Genomic DNA, 18,734 nt, shown 5'->3' with positions numbered 1-18,734 from the left:
GGAATAATAAGGATCCTTCCTTACACCCCCATGCCCACCCACCGAGGGACTGGGCCTGTGGAAGCGGGTGCCCGGGTTCCGCTTTCGAGACCGATGTACGCCGTAGCACGCCGCGTTCGCGCCGCCAACCAAGCGTAACGAGTTTTGCTTTAATTATTTAATTATTTGTAGCGTAACCAGAAAGAGCTGTCCAAGAACTTTTACATCTGCTATTCAAGAACCCAATTTAATGAGCTAAGTAGAAAGCGCATTAAAAAAAAAAAAAAAAAAAACAAACCCACCCTTACTCGGATCAGAAGAGCGCTGTGTTTGATCTGAAATGCTGTGCATGACTATCACTTCATGGCAAAACAAAGTATTAAACCCGATGACCATTTCTCCGTGATTTTCCCTGTTCCGTTTCTTTCTACCACCACCACACCCCAAAACCCATCGCAAAAAGCGAGGGCCAAGGGCACCCAACTTTTTGTTCACGTGGAGGCAAAGGACTTCTTTAAACAAAAGCAGAAGTCAAGAGCTTCCAGCACGTGTACAACAGCCATTTCACAGTCGCGAACCACTGCCTGTTTTCCCAGCCACGCGTAATTGTAACTCAACGCCAGGCACGCACGCTCCATTTAGCGCCCGTCTTTGCAGTGTCGATACAAGTAAGGAACACTCGATGCCTTCACGTGGCGGTCAAACTCGACACCAGCCATTGGCGCTAACCGCTGAGAAAACCCAAATAAATTTTTAAAACACACTACGCACACAAAGTTGCGGCTTTTCCCCCAGAAACCCTTTAGCAAACGTTCTCCGCGGCTTCGCCGAGCGCTTTTCCACGGCAGGAAAAGCCGAGGCGGTTTTTCAGCATCGGAGCGAAGAGTGGGGGCATCCCCGTGTCCTCTAATCCTCCCCAGAGCTCAGCCACTGCCCCGGTGCTAGAGGAGGTTTACGTGTTTTTCTAAACAGGGAAAAGGAACCTCACTGGTACTCTGAAGTCCCAGTTTCCCAGTTACCGTTGGAGGAGGTCAGCAGCTGGGTTTCTTCCATCTTTGCCTCACTTTTAAAATGCTTCAAGGGCCGTTTGATCTCGAGAGGCTCTACCTGCTCCTGCAGGCGATGGCTTTTCATATGAGCGTTCCTACCTTTTACCTTGTCAAACACCCTGGAAGTTAGAAAACAAACAGGGATTATTTTTTTTTTTTTCATTCGATAAACACCGTTAAACCAAAGCTTCATTATTTCGACTTTTGTGAGTTTCTGTACGTTTCGGTGCGTGGCGCGACACAGTTCCACCGCTTCGCTCTGCTGCGTGGGACGGCGGTGGTTAAACAAGAGAGATCTTTGGGTTGAAAGTCAAACAAAACGGCAAGAAGGCGGAGGGGCAGGGGTAACCCTCGGGCTGCCCCAGCCCGCTTCCCCTCCGCCCCCTGGGTGGCTTTGACAGTTTAAACCAATTGTAGCCAAAAGCAGCGGGTTTCTCGAGCAAAGATTAATAACTACCTTTCACACTCTCTACACGGAAACACACCCCGACCCTCTGCGGCGCCAGCCTGGTACGGAGACTCACGGGGACCGCAGGAGGGACTGCCCGTGCTGCGGGGCGTCTTTCTGTAACTCCTCTGCTTTATCTTCATGCCGTCCTTCGGCAGGAGACGGTGCCTCTTCTTCGGGCTGCAAACAGCCTGTAAATCGGAGAGCCTTCGTTAATTTTGCCTTCTCTTCCGAAAGGTGAATAGCTAAAGTAAAAATTCATTCAGCTTGACGAATCTGAATTGCCCAGGCTGTTAGAACCATTACAACCAGCACAAAACCATCTCTCAGCCCAAGCCTGCCCAGGTGAACTCCTCCCAACGCTAAACAGGCGAAAACCCGCTGGAATCCGACAGTGAGGGCGGGGGGCAAACACAGCCCTCGGCAGAAAAACCCCCTCATTTATACTACCCTAAGTGGAATAGCGCTTTCCTCCACAAAACTCCCTACAAGAGGTCTAAGGCGTAGAATTACCGAGCACTGAAGTCAGACGGTTACCCAGCTCCTACCACACAAAAAATATTCCTGTGAACCAAATTCCTGTTTACCGGCAAGGAACGTTCTAGCGATCCCCCTTGCAGAGCCACGTCACCAGCAGTTCCTTTTACGGAGCACTGGGACGTTACAGAATATCCCCAAAAATCACCAGCAACAAGTTTAAGGCGAACAGGATGATTAACGTTAGTAAGTAGTTGGGAATTATCTTATCTAAATGTGCTGGCACCCGTGCCGGTTAACAAATACTGTCTGTAAAGAGGAAGAGCACATTTTAGGAATGGTGCTAACTACGGAATAGCGCTTTGTCGTTGCAAACTTATCCTGCAGAATAAGTTTATCGAAGCAGCGGCAGAATAAAACCAGGCCCTCTCCCTGAGCAGCATCTGCTGCACCCTTCAACCTTCGGCAGAGGTTTTCATTGAGGAGCGGCATCTCGCACAAACCCCCGGCAGTTTTTCTACCTTGTCTTCAGTCTCTTCCACCTCATCCTTGTCTCTCTTGACCTTTTTTTCTATTACTTGAGCTCGACTGTAGTCAAATTTAATTTTTTTTTTCCAGATATAGTAATATTCAACACACTGGGACACATTCTTAGTCTGAATCTATTGCGAGAAAAACAAAAGGAATCTATAACTGAGATACTGTAGCAAAGCATTTAAGGCACAGATATACAACAAATCCGTTTTTCTTTCCCCCGTTCTCTCCGGTTATCGCAACGCACCGTACGGGCACGATCGGACAGAAAACAAACCTTCCTCTTCTGAAAAGGCTGTGGAGAAGCACTGGAAGGGCAGAACCGTACGTTCCACGCAGGCGGTCAGTGTAACGTTCCATTGTTATTTTAATCTCTCTGGTATTTTGCACCAGAGGTATTAAATATTCTGTTGTAGCTATACATGAGGGCAAATAACGTCTTGTGCCGGTGGCTTTTTAGCATTAAGAAGCAGACACCAGGTTTCAGAGAACGGGACTCCAACACACAATTCCAAACAGGACTTTCTGGGTTCAAACTGTCAACGCTAACAGCCCGAGGTCCACCTCGGTCTAACGGCCTTACCTTCTTCTGTATCAGGTAAAAATCCTTCTTGTGTACACAAAAAGCCTTTTTAAACAACTGCTTCTCGAGAGGCGTCCACGTATCGGAACCTAGGAACAACCAGCAACACGCAAACCGTTAGATCGCTGACGGCCTAAGAGAAATCAGCACAATTTATTATTCACGTATTGACGTCTCTCCTCCTTCAGAAAGCGATTAGCAAACACAGCGGGAAATTCGTTAGCAATAGCAGTTATTACCGCCGGCAGACGAGCCCTGCATGCTGTAACGCACGGGCACAACTGAAAGGAAGAGCGTACGGCAACGAGCATTTGGCATTGCCACGTTTCAGCGTGCTTCTCCCGTTGGGTGTCACTGCAGGGCAGCGCACATTCAAGCAGCAGGTTGAAACGCAAGAACAAGGCATTCCCCCATAAAAAAGCACCGTAAACAGATTAAAATGAAGCGCTTTGCTACTACCTTCCCCGCCCCAAAGAACACGAATCATTGTTCACACATTTTTTAAAAGAAACTCTGTAAATCAGAGTACAGGAAGGGAACCCCAGTATCTGTTCGCATTCCAGGTGAAGGAACAAGCTCTGCTTCCAGTTTACCTGCGTAACGATAATTAGCCAGAGGATGGGATTCAGATTTCTGAGGCGCCCCAAAAAGCAGCATCTCCAGAGCCTCCTGCAAGGTTTAATATAAAAAGACTTTAGATTCCCCCCTCAGGAGGGGCAAAAAGGTAAAGTCTTGCTTTCAGCTATTTCGCTACTTCAGTGATTCAGTCCACTGTAGGAAGATTTTGCCCAACGCTCAGCAACAGCGCTTCGGGATCACCTCAGCCCGCTGGAGGTTATGGAAATATTTCCTCAAATCCACCCGTTTTAAGAAAACAGAGGCTCAGGAGATCTCCAGGGACCAAGCTGCGGGACCCCACCTGCCCCCACCTCCAGGAGACGATCTCTCTCTGCTGGAGTCATTCTCGGCCCGTCCCTGCCGCAGCAGACGTGCTCGTAGAGCCTCCTCGTGGAGACGCAGCGTACGCCCGGTCCTCGGCTACGTTTGAGCGTTGTTAAATCCCTTCTTCAAAGAAGAGGGAGCAAAGCAGACCCACTCGGGGCTTAGCCGGGACCAGGCTGGAGGCGTTTGCTCGGCAAGGAGCGCCTAGGGACGTTGCAGTTGTCAAGTACAGGACGTTTATCTAGAGCAGACCGCGGGTTTTATCTGATACAGCAGTTCCTTCGCTCCTAGCATTCGGGGTAGCAGTACTTATATTCTGCAAATCATCACAGAATTTACGAGAGACAGAACAAGCTCTTATTTATACACCAGGAGAGGGTCTGCAATCCCAAGAGACGTTAACACAGACCGCGGCAACAGGCAGCACGCAAGAACTCTGCACATTCAGCCAAGAGACCGGATTCCAGTCTGTGGAATAGAAAACTCGGAGCAACTCCCGTCTCGCACCAGTAACGAAGGCTGTCCTAGTCCGTTATTAATTACGATCAAACAGCGGCTTCTTACCAGAACGCTGCCTCGTGCTTCATGCAGGCAATGCAAGGCTAGCTCCAGGTTCGTTCCCCCCCCCGGCATGACGCTGGAGCAGGCCATGTTGAGCAGTTCTGTTACTACAGGTGCAAGGAAAACCAAGAGAAAGTTTCTGTCAAGAAAGGAGAAAAGGCGCGATACAAGAGAGAGGGAAAACAGGACAAGCGCAGCAAGTGCAGACTGGAGACCAAGGCTCAGAAAAAAAATGTCCCAACTACCCAGGTATCGCCGTCTCTGCCTTAAGAACAGCCTCGGGACCGCGAACTCCAGAGGCAAACCTCCCCTCTTCCAAGGTCGCTGCAGGGGAGGTGGGACAGATACAAATGCCCCTCGTCATTTCTCATGGAAGATGCTACTGAGAGCGTAACAGTTGTTAGCTGTTCGCTCTTCTACCAGAACCGAGCAATCTCCTTCCCTCTAACACTGCCACGTGCGAAGGTGGTCGAGGAAAGAAGGGGGAGAATCTGAACGTACAAAAAGCTGCTGTGAAAACGTGGACTTTTTGAACCCTGGCATCTCGGGGGCGGCCTTGGAAGAAAAGCGTTAAAGAAACCTCTGTCCTGTGTTTCCGGGTTAGTCGCGATGTCTCCCCAGGGCTTCCACACCAACGATGCTGCCTGTTCGTCCTTTTCCAAATGCGATCGATCCCGGAGGTTCGGTACCTCTGCCTGAAATCGACTTCCGACGTTGATGTGCCTAAAGTAATAAGAAAGAGGAGGTGAGGAAGGCAAGCTGTGAAGGGAGCCAGCACGACAGCACGCAGTTACGCACCCGCACGCTTAGAAAGAGGGGACGTGTGACGAGCAAGGCTCAGCTGTAATAAACACGGCACGTGTGCAAGACATTTCCCAGCAAAGCATTACTAGCTCTCCTCTAACAACTTTCACGGTCACTTCTTGGCCCTAACATCGTCACCGTGCTGTCCCTGGAATCCTTTTGCCCTCCAATCAATCAAGAAAGTTTGTTCTCCCATCCTCGAGACCTGACAAAATGAGTTGCAAAGCGAGCCTCACAAATAGCGAGCGGCAAGAAGAGAGAGGAGGCTGCGAGCACGGACAAAAAAGCACATCTGAACACGGTGCAGGACGAGGGAGACGGGCGTCCGTCTTTATGACGCCAGCCTAACTGGTAAATGAAGCCAGTACTTCACTGGGAGAGCGCTGGGCATCTCGCTGCAGCTTCATTCTGGCCAGCACGTGGTATCACCTGGCCAAAAAACCGCGATCAATCTCACCAGCGATGCAGGACAACGAGAGTCAGCCAAGCGACAGGATGGTGGGAGGGAGAAGGTCAACGTCACCTCCGAAGGCCCGCGCAGCCCACGCACTTGCACCAGCCACACGCTAGACCGCCACACGGCAGTTCCCTCATCACCCGTTTCCCAAATGTTTGCCGTCATCCTAACTGCTGTGCCATAACTCACGGCTGAATGCTGATTTTGGTGTTATCCTTCATCAGACAAAATCCAAAGTCCCTGTCCATTCTGCCTGAAAGAGACAAAAAACCGCTCAAGATAAAAATCATTCTGCCGAGAGCCTCCTTTAGCCTTCCCTTACATCATCATCGTCGCAAACCACTAACGATTCTCTCGGCATTCCCCTCGTTTCGGTGAAATTGCTCACTTTGGAAGCTCTCGAGAGGGACCATCGGGATACAATTTCAGAAGTCAGCCACGCAGGGACCGAGCGGTTCTGTATTTTTTATAAGCAAACGCCAGTATCGGAGCAAAACCCCGGTAGGCTGTTTACACCCCCTGTTTCACACCAGGAATCACAAAGTCAAAGTCACCTACTTCTATTTTTTAAAGCCTTCTTTGGAAGGCACGAGCAGAGCCGGGGCCTGCCCATAGTCGTAGGCACAACTCCTCGACTCGGCTGCGGTCTCTCAATAAGTACAGACGACAAACCACCGAGCAGAAGCCGAAGCCGGAGGAAAACCGCGTTCCCTGGGCTGCTGCCTGAGACCCAGGTGCCCGCTGCAGCGTCTTCGGCAGTTTTATGACAGGATCGTTTGGGTGTAACCACTACGTGTTTTCAATACTTAGATTAAGATAAATTTTTACCACAAACAGGTACAATAAAATCAGGTCATCGGTTTACGAGTAACTTAAACTGCTGCATGCGGACGTCCCTATTTCCACTGCCCTGCATACAACGCAGTCGTTTACCCTACAGGAAGGTGGACACCATTTTAATTTACAACCTATCTTGGGGAAAATGACTGCGGGTCGGTTTTCCGTTCCTGCAGCCTGTGCAATAGCCAGCTGGATTCCTTTCCAGCTCTATTATCTGTTGAGTGCAGACATTAGGATTTTATTACCTAATACAGCACTGAACAGCTGGTTGGGATCACCGTTAGCAGAGGAAGAGCAGAGAGTGCTGAAATAGAGGCCTGATCCTTCCCGTACGGGGCTGAGCATCGGCGGCGGCGTGTAAGGAGAGTGCTGGAACAAGTCTCTCAGCAGATGATCCACCAGGAACACGGGCGAACGAAGGTGACTCTGGTAACATCCTCCCACCCCGGGTTGGGCTTCAGGGGCCGGCGGCGGTGGGATAAAAAGGGATTTTGGCCTCTTTCGCTTTTTCTGGTGCAAGGTTTCTTTGAGGTCCTTCCCATCCGGGCTGTCCTTTTCAGTAACCTGGACAAACAATCCCAAACAAACCGTCAAAGCCCCGTTTCTCACGGAAAAGCAGCGGAACAAGTTCAAGGCACTTGAAAAGATACAGAAGGAAGCTTGAAATTGCATAGGATTTTTATCTGGTTTTCCTTTAGACTCTCGGCGTCAGGATTTATTATTCCGAGCTCCGTAATGACCACCCCAGCCCAAAACTGTGTGAGGAGTGCAGCCAGAGGACCCTCTGCTCTAGTCCTTACTCGCGTAGATGGCTCTGGGGAAGCCAACAGACACTCTCATGAGAACAAGAACTGTTGAAAAGAACCCTCTGCAAGTTTTTTTTGTAGTCAGAGAAAGAAGTAAATTCTGAAATCGTCTTGAAATTCTTTAAACCGCCTCGAGTATTTTCCTAGGCTTTAATGCCAAGTATCTGTCCTGCCTCAGACTGTTGATACTTCCCACGTCACCTTTTATTTTCATGCAACTCAAGGTGATTAATGGGTTAACTATTTCCAATAAATTACTGGGATGGACCCTGGAACCTTCACCGAGTCCATAACTGTCGGCATCATCACCTAGTCCACTACCGCGGTGTTACTTGAACATCACTCGGGGGATTTAAGGGAGCCATAACGCTAAGCTGCTGACCGAGCCAGCGAAACTCGCACACTGGTGACCCGTCGCTCAAAGAAGCGATTCCAGCGCAGTCGGCTAACTAAGGTGCTATCGCGAAACCGTTAAAATACTCGAGGAATACAATCGCCACCCACCTTGTTCCCTCCTTGCGAGTTTGCAGCCGTCACCGGCACAGAGACAGGAATCACCAGAGGAGCCACTGTGCCGTCCTCTAAAGGCACCTCGGGTTTTGGGGGACAGTTTCCATCTCCTGCTGCCTCCAGCGACAGTTTCCGAGCGTTTCCGTCTCCTGCGTCGCACACCTTACCACAAACACAAGCAAGGGTACAAGGTGTATCTTCTGGCGTCAGCCATCCGAGGACGTCAAAGCGCCTCGCAAACCGTTCTTTCAAGTCACTTCCGAATGGTTTCTCCGTTACATAAAATAATGATGACAATAAGAGCTACTACGCTGAGGGAGTTTCTCTAAGCGCAACGTAATTTAGCCAGAGCCCAGAAGAGGAATCCTGATGGCACCAATTCCTTATTTTTGCAAAGCTGAGCTCCCAAGTTCACACTATCAGCGAGAACAGTCAGGTTTACATTTTGCACTCAGGCTTCACAGCTGTAGAGTAAGGAACGTTGCTGGAAATACCAGCAGCTTTCAAAATAGTACAATTATTCAAGAACGCCCGCTACGTAACGCCCACTCAAAGGGCTTCGACAGCACCGTGATGCCGGATCCCACTCTGGTACTCATCTGAATTCTCGGGACAAAGGGCGAGTTGCCCCACACCTTTTATCTCCACACACCACAGGCAGGTTTTAAAGAACCCCCACGACCTTAATTCCAATTCCTGTTCAATAACAAGCACGGAGGGATTCGGTTTCCCTTTACCTGCTGTTCCTCCTTCCTTTGTGGCAAATGCCATTGTTCACCAGGAAAACACCCGCGGCTCTCCAGACCGTTCTCGGTGTAAAACAGCTGACCGCAGCTCTTGCGGAGAACGCCGCTTTGGCAGTCGCCGCCATCAGTAGGAGCAGCAGCGGTCTTACTGCTAAGGGAAAAATCGAGATAAAGGGATGGAAAATGAACGTTATGAAGTTGAACCACTTTTAAAAACAAGAAGGTAATCACTATCGACGTTAGAGCCACGCTCGCATTTCCTGCCGTAGAGCTCATTTCATGTCTAGTTGGGAAATCTCCGCGGTTCATTTGGCAGCAAAAGATGTTAACTAGAGAAAACTCCCCAGCGGGACGTCAATCACCAGCATTATAACAACACAGCCTCAAGTAAGAGACGTGGTTAAGACACCTTCTCTTTGGAGCGGTCACAGGAATTGTTAATTGGACAATTATTAAAAATTCAAATGGACAAATATTATTTTCAAAGTTACAGACATCGCTTTCTAACTGCGACACCAAAAAAGAACGACCCGCGTGAACAACTCCAGGAGCGTTTTTCTTCCACACCACGCATTTCGTACGGCGTGGAATTTCTGAAAGATCCCATTTCGCCAATGGAAAAACGGATCGTTTGTGGGCAACTCCCCCTCGTGATTTACATACAGGGAAAACACCAGAGGTGTGCGGTCCCTGCGCCAAAGGCAAGTGGCAATTACCACAGAAGAGGGAAGCATGTTTATTTTCTCCAGCTGAGAGAACGGAGTCACAAACTCACTCTAAAAAAACAATAATTAACCGTAAAATTAGCTAATCGCTTTTAAAACCTCAATGCAGAGCCTGCCTCCACGATTATAATGCGATACAACTCTTTACAGGCAGACTGCTCACCAGGAATGCGGTGGAGAGCGAAGCCCGTAGCCCCCCCAGCCACCTGGAAAGCCTTCGACGAGGTGAATCCCTTAACGTTATCCCAGATTTCCGTTTCTTTACTTTCCTAGTGAACTTTTGGCCTTTTATTGTTGTAACACGTGACAAGAACAAGGCTGGTCCTTCCTTACTACCTCCTTCGTAGTCTTCAACATTTCACTCAAGTTACCTCCCTGTCACGCTTCAGTCGCTGCACGAGTTTTACGACGGCGAGTTAGAAATCGGGTCAAAAGCCTTGTGGTTCTAATTTATTAATTAGCACAATCGAAAGCTAGCCAAACGAAAAGGCTATGTTAAATCTCAATCCTGGGGGAAGAGAAGCGTGCCTGTCTAGGCGCTAACACGCGCTCCAGAAAACAACCACCACCCTCACAACCTCGGCACAACCTGCTTACCACCCAGCTGACGAGTTTTCTTCCTTCGCTGCGTGAGTGAGGCTGTAGATGTTTCCACCCTGCAGTTAAAGAAACAATAATCAAAAGCAGATGTTACTCTGCCTGCAAATAAAGCTTTAAAATATAGTCATTCCGTCTTCAAAAATAAAAGAAATGGAGTATCTGAGCTGTTTTCTCCAGGAAAACAACACTTTGCACTTGCACAGCAAAGCAATGCTCGTTAACTGAACTCATGGATCTGCACGGTCATCAATAAATACTCCTTGTGATACTTCGATACGTGCGCGCGCTGTAAGCGCACATGTGAACGGGAATCCCCGTTTACACAACGCGATATCAAACTGCATTATTTCCATCACAAGCTGCACGCAGGGGCGGCCACGCTCCGATTCCTCAGCCACGCGCGGTTCCCATGCCATGTGCCCGGCTCCAGAGCTCTGGTGAGGCGGGGAGGACGGGATCATCCTGATCCCCAGCTGCTGCCGGCATCGACTCTGCTAACGCCAGGCTGCCAGATCAAGAACGGGCACTCGGGAGCAGGACGGGGATGCGCTCGTGCCCCGTGTATCACCCAGGCTCCCAAAAATCTCCCGGGGTTAGAGGAATGCAAATCTAAGAGTCCCCTAAGCCACCGGATTTCCCACCTTGACTGCTGAAGTAACACCAGAGCGCCTTTCTGAGGAGCCAGAAAGGAAAGGGGAGCAACACCGCCTGGGTTCAACCTCAGCACGTTAGCAATCCTGAGGGCTGCCGGTCCCCTCGGCCCCAGGCGGGAGGCAGCAGCAACCCCCTCGGGACAGGGCAAGGTGTTTTCACACCTGCGTGCGAGCCTGACATCCAATTACTAACCAAAAAGCACTTAAACCAGCCCCAAACTTCGGAGATATTGAGTCCCCAAAGCAGCCGCAGCACGTTTATCCGGAACGCAAGCTTCCACACTCCCCTCAATTAACATACTTTGACTTTGACCTCCAGAGACTGATCTCTAAAGGTGAGCAGCTCCTCTAGGTTGACTCTCAATCTCCCCGCCCTCCCACGGGCAGCCAGACACCGATTATTCCCACTCGAGAAAGCCGTTTCCGTTCCACGGGCACAGAGCTCGCTGAACATCGCAGCTTTCGATTATCACCGACCTGTGCGCAAGCCCGACCAAGCAGCCGGGTGAAAGGCTATGTATCACGTTACTAAATATCCCAAGACTTGATCTCATTAAATTATTTCTAAACCTTTGGCACTGGATTAATTAGTTAATGGTTTTCAGAGCGCTCTGGAGGTGTCAAGTGCTGTGTAAGCGCTAAGTACTGTTACTGGTGAATCTAGAGCTGTCTACGCTAATAAAAAGCACTTAAAAGAGCGCAGGAAGAGAGTAAACGGCTCCCAGACACAAACTCAAATACCAGACGGCTAAAAGCGAAGAGAGCACGCTGACGTACTTGAATCCTGTTGAAAATGGTCAGCCTGCGCGTGGCCCCGGCCGCGGGAGCCGGCGAGAAGGACGCCATGGCCACTTGACTCGGGGGAGCCGCGCAGCTCGGCCCAAACATCAGCTTCTCCCTGCGGACGGCAGGCAGACGCCAAGAGCGGCCAGCGCCCGCCGGCGGTTTCCCGCCTGCCGCCGTGCTACGATCTTTACTCTTCTCTTTTTTAAATGCAGAAGCCTTGTTTTCTAGCTGATTCGACCTCCCGGAAGAGCGGCTTCCCACGGCACTTCCAGGCATTGCATACTGGAGCTGCCTAGGAGCACAGGAGTCTCTCAATCCTGCGTATTCTGTCACAGGGGAGGGAAAGGCAGGGGCTGCCTGCGGTCCTTGTTTCTCCCCGTCTGACGAAACGCCCTGGAACCGGGGTGCGGTCTTTTGCAGGTATGCAGAAGGGTCGTACTCCGTCAGATGGGGAGCCGAGGGGGGCGGCTGCTGAAACCCTGCTTGGAGGGAGTTTGCTGGCAGGTGCTCGGCCTCGGGAGCCACCCGTGGGGACGGAGCCAGCGCCTGGGCGTGAGACAGGACCTGCTGAGACTCGGTGACCACCTGGAAGAGCTGCTGCTGCACCTGCAGCGGCTCCGGGCAGGCAGCGGGCTCCTGGGATTTCGGGAAGAGCTGCCTGGTCTCGCTCTGTGGCACGCCATGCTTCTGAACCTCCGGAAAACTCAACTCCCCGGCGTTCTCCCACGGGTGGAAGTCCTGGGTTTTCCCTGACTGAAAGGCTTCCTCAAAACAACCAAGGGTCGACTCACTCGGCGCGTCCTCTTCGGCCTTAAAAGGCGCAACGGGGAAAGACAAAGCATCCAGACACTCGTAGGCGGCTGAGAAGGTGCGGGAAGGTCCAGCTAACCCCTCCGAAACACCCTGCGCTGCGACAGGCGGCTTGCGAGCAAGGCAGACACTATTCCTTTTGGGTTTAGCGCAAACCGGCACGTTCCTTATCCACTGAAAGTTACCGCTCAACTGGTTTGCAGACGGCTTCTGCCCTCTGAACACAGGAAAACAGGGCAGGGCGCTGTTGGGACAACACTGCAGCCCCGAGGGCTCCGAGGGGAGCGGGGCTTCCGAAATAAAAGACCTACCGGTCAGATCGGTAACTACATTCTCGCCCGGCGCAATCACAAACACGTTGCCGGGATTTATCACGGCACAGACGTTGGAAGAAGCGGTGCTCTTTGGGCAAGAGAGGCGATCCTTCGTTATATCGTCTCCCGCCACCTCTGAAAGTCCGTTGCTGTTAGATGCAAGGCAAGAGGCCTGGCTTGCTGGGGAGGAATCCGTCAAGGCAGCACCCGCCTGCTGTGCGGAGGGCAAGGCAGCCAGGGGAAGCTTCGGATTTGCAAAGCTGTTCACAACACACCTCAGCAGGTCTCTTTTGGGTGGGAAAGAGCCGGATTCTGAGGGTGCAGTCAGTCTGTCTGCCGATTTCCCGCTGCCTTGGATATACGGACCGGAAAGAAGCGGGGATTCCCCCCTGGCACCTTCCTTAGGAGACTCCTTCGAGCCGCACAAGCTGTGCTGCAGTTCGTAATGCCGGCGCAGCGAACGGTGATCGCAGTAACTCTTGTCGCAGTCTCGTTCCGGGCACACGAAAGGTTTTATTTTCTGATGCGTCAACATGTGCCCGCTCCTGCGGTGATCAAGAGAAGAAAACATTGCATATTAGCCTTTCCGACTGAAAAAGGAGGGCATTCTGCACCTAAGCTACTGCAGCTCTTGCACTCCTTTGGTTTAGTACAGTTCTCCTCAAGGCAGAGACACTGCACGGGACATAAATCAAAGCAGAATTTGGCCTCTCTTCAGAAGAGGTTCACTAAAGCACCCTTGACTGCTTTTCCCACTGCAACACGGAACAATCCCGCTTGCTCTATCACCATCGCCAGCCTCTCTCTGGAAACACGACTCAAAAGGGATCCGAAATCCTCCCCGAATCCAGGAGGATCTCCCCAGCCTATCAGCCCCCCATGCACGGTAAGGACAAAGCAAATCAGAACCCAACTCAGAAGGGACATCAAGCCATGTTCTGCCCGCAAGCGTGCACAGCGATGCCAGTCGGCACAAGCTAAAGGCTGGTTACAACTCTCTCTTGTTTTAGAGTAGAAAACGGTAGGGCGGCAGAGAGAGAGAAGAAATTAGGCAGGCACATTACCTAAACCAGCAAAAAATGGCTGTAAAATTGCAGACTGTCACTTCATAAAGGCACATTTTAGGTTAGAATAGGTTTGTCGGCAACTGCTCCGGCCTGACACAAAGCAAAACGGTATTTCACTTAGCCCCCGACTGCCACCGCCAAAAACCGGACCTACAATAATCTGCTGGGGTTTCCAGAGCTTTTCAGAACTCGTAATAAAAGCTTTACAGCACCGGGCAGCGTAGGATTCCGGGCAGCGGTTGCATCGATAAGCAATCTTTCACAACAGTTCCTAGAAGAGCGGCTGCCAAAAGTCAGAAGTCGACTCTCCAGTGACCACCTTCCACACCATTTCTCCCAAGCCAGCCATCAGACAGGAGGGAAAAAAGAAGCCAAGCTGCTGCGGCAGGGCTCGGTAGCACAGATTTTTCTGCAGCTGGACAGACAGACATACTTTTGAGGCTTTTCCTGCGCCAGCCCGCTCTGGAAAATTCAAAGCTAATTTGCATCTGCTAGGGAAGTGGGTTTGTAACCTAACGTCACAACGTTTGCCAGCCTGAAAACACGACAAAGACTAACACGCGCTGTAACTTCTGGAATGGGAGAATAAAGCACTGCAGGAGCCAATCTTATTTATATTTGGGAAAGACCGCAGCAACTCTACACGCTTTTAGGGGAGAATGCCTACATACAGGTGGTCCGGCCGCTTAAAGGCCTTGCTGCAGATGGCACAGACGTGTTCCCGTTTCTGGCTGTGGGTCAGGCAGTGTTTGCTGAGAGCGCTGGCGCTGCCAAACACCTTCCCGCAGCGGCTGCAGCCCGGCAGCGAGGGCCGAGGAGAGCCGAGGGGATGCCTTCCCCTCCCCGCAGATCTGCCTCCTCCTCCTCCAGCCTCCTCCGGCACCGTCGGCGTGGGAAGCCCCGGCTCTGAAGGGAGGGAGAAAGCGATATCCTCGGGTTACTCTTGCGATGACACGCTTCCCCCTTTAGTACTAATAAAAATGTCTCTTTTTATAACTCTTCTGCTGGAGGGCTCTGGCCCCTGGGTGTGACGCCCGAGTATCTGCACAGAAACGAGGAGGAACGTCCCACAAACCCGCTCCACCCCTCACGATTTGCAGCTCTGGAGCCGCTTTGTTTCCAGGGTCTCCACAAACACCTAAACCCACGTCCCACCCTTGCCCAAGTTCTGTCCTTTCCCACTTCGGACCTCCTCCTAACGAATTTTACCATTTTCTCCTCTTTCTGGGGAAAAGAGGGAGGGAACGAGATAACACCTACCCGCTTTGTTCAAGGTATCTTATCTACAGCAATTTGACTAGGTGATAACCCGGGCACTTCCCGCTGGATTGGACTTTGGGAGGCAATCCAAGGTTCCCCACCCAGTAGGAAATGAGCCGTTATGAGCTGTTATTAATTGGCCAATCAGTAGAAATCAGGCCCCAATTCTTAGGAGAAAGTCTCATTTTCTTACTCCAGCGCTGCTAGTTACCGATTTTCATTTGTTTTGTTTTCAAGCCACCCAAACAGGGCGTGCTTTTATATACATTAGCAATTAAGTCATCCATTCCCTCCAGAAGAGCCTTTTACTAAGGGCGCTCTCCTTCCAACGACAGACCTAGAAAAAGCCCATTCTGCTTAATCCATTTCACAAAGAATTTGAAATGCAGAAAGAATTAAACAGAACGTCTCTTCTCCGCTCGAGGGAAAGCCAGTAATGTAGATGTTTGCAACGCAGTTAGCAAATCTATCATTTTAATGCCTTCGCATTTTCCATTTCCAGCTGGAGAGCAGGTTGCAAGGACTCTTGGAAAAAGAAAAAAAAAACAAAAAACCTATTCCTGTCTAGGGTGTAATTTTAAGAAAACAGGACAGAAGTGAAATTCCTGTCAGAGAGAGGTGTTATAATTATTATCATCTTCTACAGCTTTATCAATTTGAACATCATTTTACAGGTAAAAGGCGACAAGAAACATTTTCAAAGCGCTTACTGATTAAAAAAAAAAAACCCCACATATCCACCTCTTTACCCCAAAAACATTGCCACGTAATGGACTCTGCCACCTATATAAAGCTACTAAATAACTCCGGCTGCTTTCATCCCTAAGTCACCCTTCAAATCGGCAGAGAAGGCAGAGTCCAGCGCGCTCACCGTGCTGCGAGGACCCCGAGTCAGACACGTCAAGGAGCTGAACAGAGCCGCAGGCCTTCGCCGGGTACAGAGAGAGCGTGTTTAAATCGGCCTCCAGAGCATCCCTGCCCGCATCCGCAGCTGGGAGGCCAGGCACCGCGTCCAAGCCGCTCAGCCCCGTGTACATCACGTCTTTGGCATTTAGGCACAAATCGTGGTCGAGAGCCTCGCTACAGACCAGCCCCGGGCTTTCGGAAAATCCAGGGAGGTGCATCTCCAAATGAAATGCGTTCTCGTCGTCGAAGGGGTACTGGTCCATGCCCGCCGCCGACTTTACGGCCAGTTAAACAGGGCTTCGTTTCCACCTAAAGCAACACTTGAGGGCGTGAGGACAACGAGCCTCCTAAACAAAATGTAAAAAGGAAAAGTTAAATCAGATTTGATGTTACTCACCAAACCCTAACCAGTACTGCAACCAGGCTATCGATCCTACATCAACCATACCTTATCGGAGAAAGAAACAGAAGTATCCTGATTCCCGTTGCAAACACAAGGCATACCACTGCCTTCTGAAGCAGAGCAGGGCTGCCGAGACCCCGCAGGCAGGCTTGGAGGGCTGGGGAATAGAGTGGGGTGGGGGTGAAGGGGGCTTTCCCTGAGGGAAACGCTGCTCCTGGCCTTGTGGGAGGCTGTGGGGCCACTCGAGGGCCGGGGATGAAGGGGGCTTTCCCTGAGGGAAACGCTGCTCCTGGCCGTGCAGGAGGCTGTAGGGCCACTCTAAGGCTGGGGCTGGGAGCGAAGGGGGCTTCCCCTGACAGAAATGCTGCTCCCAGCCTTGCAGGAGGGCCAGAGCTTGGGGTGAGGGGGGGCTCCCCTGAGGAAACTGCATGGGGAGGAGGGAGACGGGGACTGCCCCAGGGCCGGGGCCTCTCCTCGAGGGGAAGGGGGGGAGCTCCAGCCGCCCGTGTGGGGCTGCCCGGGAGCCTGAGGAGACGAGGAAAGGAGGGGAGGAGGGGGGAAGGAGGGAAGCGGGGGGGGGGATCCCTCACCAGCGCGGCCGCCTCACCCGTCGCCTCGCGCCCCTGCCCTTCCCGCCCGCCGCCGAGCGCATGCGCGCCCGCCGCGCCTCGTGGCACCGCCCCGCCCTCACCCCCGGGCGGCTGCGCGCGGCGTCACGTGACGGGGGGGGGCTGTGGCGGGAAACGGCGGGCGGGAGAGGAGGGAAGGGCGGCGCCATTTTGTTGGAGAGGAGGGAGAGGGGAGAGGGTGAGAGATGGGTGGACCGGGGGGAAGGATGGTGGGGAAGGGGAGGAAAGGTGTGTGGAAGGGGGAATGGCGAATGGCGGGGGTGTGGGAGCGAGCTTGTGAGGGGGGAGTAAGGGAATGGGTGTTAGCGTGGGGGGAGAGGTGAAGGAGAGGGGGCTCGAAGGGATGCGAGGCATCTGTGAGAGAGGTCGCCCCGAGGGAGGTGAGTGGAAAGGGTTGTGTGGGAAATAAAGGCTTAAGGAAAGTAGGGGATGGTGAAAGGGGGAGGTTTGGGTAGGAAATAGGGGGGGCAGGGTTTTGGTGGGCATGGAGGGAGGTGGGGGGGGGCTTGGGGAAGGGGCTGGAAACGTGAGTTATGGGGCAAAGCTGAGGAAGGAAAAGTGTAGGAAAGGACTAATCTGAGTATACAGTTTTAGCTGAGCTTTGAGTAAAGAATGACCAAATGTGCCTCTTGTTGGGACATTTTGCAGGCTGGCTTTGGATAAATTATTCACCCAACTTGATTGTTCCCATGTGAAATGGGAATATTGCTTCACGGGATAGCCGTTACCTCTCAATAAACGGTGGCTGTAAAACACTGAGAAACCCTGTGTTCAAAGTGAAAAAAGGTAGGGCGTTGCAGTTCATCAAGATCTCTTTAAGCAACGTCTCTTGAGTTATTTTCAGTACCTTTCTGGTTTTTTCCCCTGCTATTTATTCCTTTCATGTTATGATTTTAAGGAAATTACTTTGGTTAATTTTAGCAGGACGTCCTTCTGTCCCAGGACGAGTGCTAGGCCATTGCTGCATCCTTAATTCTGATAATGCTTTAACTGTACCAGTGAAAAAGCTCTGTTATCAGCGTTATGGTCTCGGTCTGGCTGGTGAAGCGGCCGTTGGGAGTCGCCTGGATCCTAGCAAAGCAATTTAAGAGAAAAAGAAGTCTCCTAAAAGTAAATAAACTATGTCGTTTTAAATCGGGAAGGTGTCGCAGCAACTCCTGCTGCTGCAGTCTAGTGGTTAAAGCAGGAATCACCTGCAAGGAGATGAACAAGCCTGTAAGTGTTCGGTGTTATTACATAAAAATGGTACGTAATTCTGTTAGTCATCAGCTGTGTACTTCAAGCAAACCTAAAAATAGCCGTGTTTGGGGGGTTTTATTTGTTACTACGCTATGCCAAGTTCCTCTCCGGAGCGAACGTTCACGTCCACGTGGGTATAACGCTAATTAATTCGTGCGTTGCGTGATGGGACTGACGCTTTATTTCTTCACGAGAGGGGTTTTACCCAACTTCGAGCGCTGTACTGGTGGGTCATTTCGCTCCGCTGAAGGTTTTTGCCTTGTTAAGGGCCGCTGTCCTGGGGAAGTTTTCTGTCCCCAGGGAGTGCTGAGCTGGGACAGAAACGTGTCCGACGGGGGGGTGTGACACCCCAGCACGTCGCTGCGGCGAAATTCCTTGTGGCTTCCCCTCGTATCGGCCACGCTCAAAGTTCTTTTGCTATCTGAGGACTGGTTGTAAAGTTGCCGTCGGGAAGAGACAAAAAATCTTCCTTACGACGCGTCCCGCTTGGAAATCGGCCCCGCGGTTTGAGGCCACTGTCGATAGCATCATCCTTCCAGGAAAGGAGCTCATCTTGTCCCGTGGGTTAGTCGAATTATCGCTTGCGGAGGCTTTCTGCCAAGTGGG

General features: G+C 51.4%; 1 protein-coding gene across 1 annotated transcript; it reads right to left on the bottom strand.

Annotated features, from left to right (window-relative positions):
* Positions 1-11: 11 nt before the first annotated feature.
* Positions 12-16,774, bottom strand: ZNF541 (zinc finger protein 541). Its single transcript, XM_075489989.1, has 16 exons — positions 16,306-16,774; positions 15,823-16,204; positions 14,363-14,597; positions 11,492-13,169; positions 10,059-10,117; positions 8,728-8,887; positions 7,985-8,152; positions 6,920-7,238; positions 6,024-6,087; positions 5,154-5,296; positions 4,577-4,680; positions 3,664-3,739; positions 3,071-3,159; positions 2,475-2,615; positions 1,486-1,667; positions 12-1,147 (listed from the first exon to the last, which is right to left on the bottom strand). The coding sequence occupies exons 2-16, from the start codon at positions 16,118-16,120 to the stop codon at positions 964-966; spliced, it is 3,900 nt and encodes a 1,299-aa protein (XP_075346104.1). The 5' UTR covers positions 16,121-16,204; positions 16,306-16,774; the 3' UTR covers positions 12-963.
* Between the last annotated feature and the right edge of the window lie 1,960 nt (positions 16,775-18,734).

The sequence above is a fragment of the Mycteria americana genome, unplaced genomic scaffold (assembly GCF_035582795.1).
Source record: "Mycteria americana isolate JAX WOST 10 ecotype Jacksonville Zoo and Gardens unplaced genomic scaffold, USCA_MyAme_1.0 Scaffold_43, whole genome shotgun sequence".
Classification (NCBI taxonomy): domain Eukaryota; kingdom Metazoa; phylum Chordata; class Aves; order Ciconiiformes; family Ciconiidae; genus Mycteria; species Mycteria americana.
The sequence above is the reverse complement of the archived record's forward strand: the minus strand, read 5'-3'. Positions and strand labels throughout refer to the sequence as shown.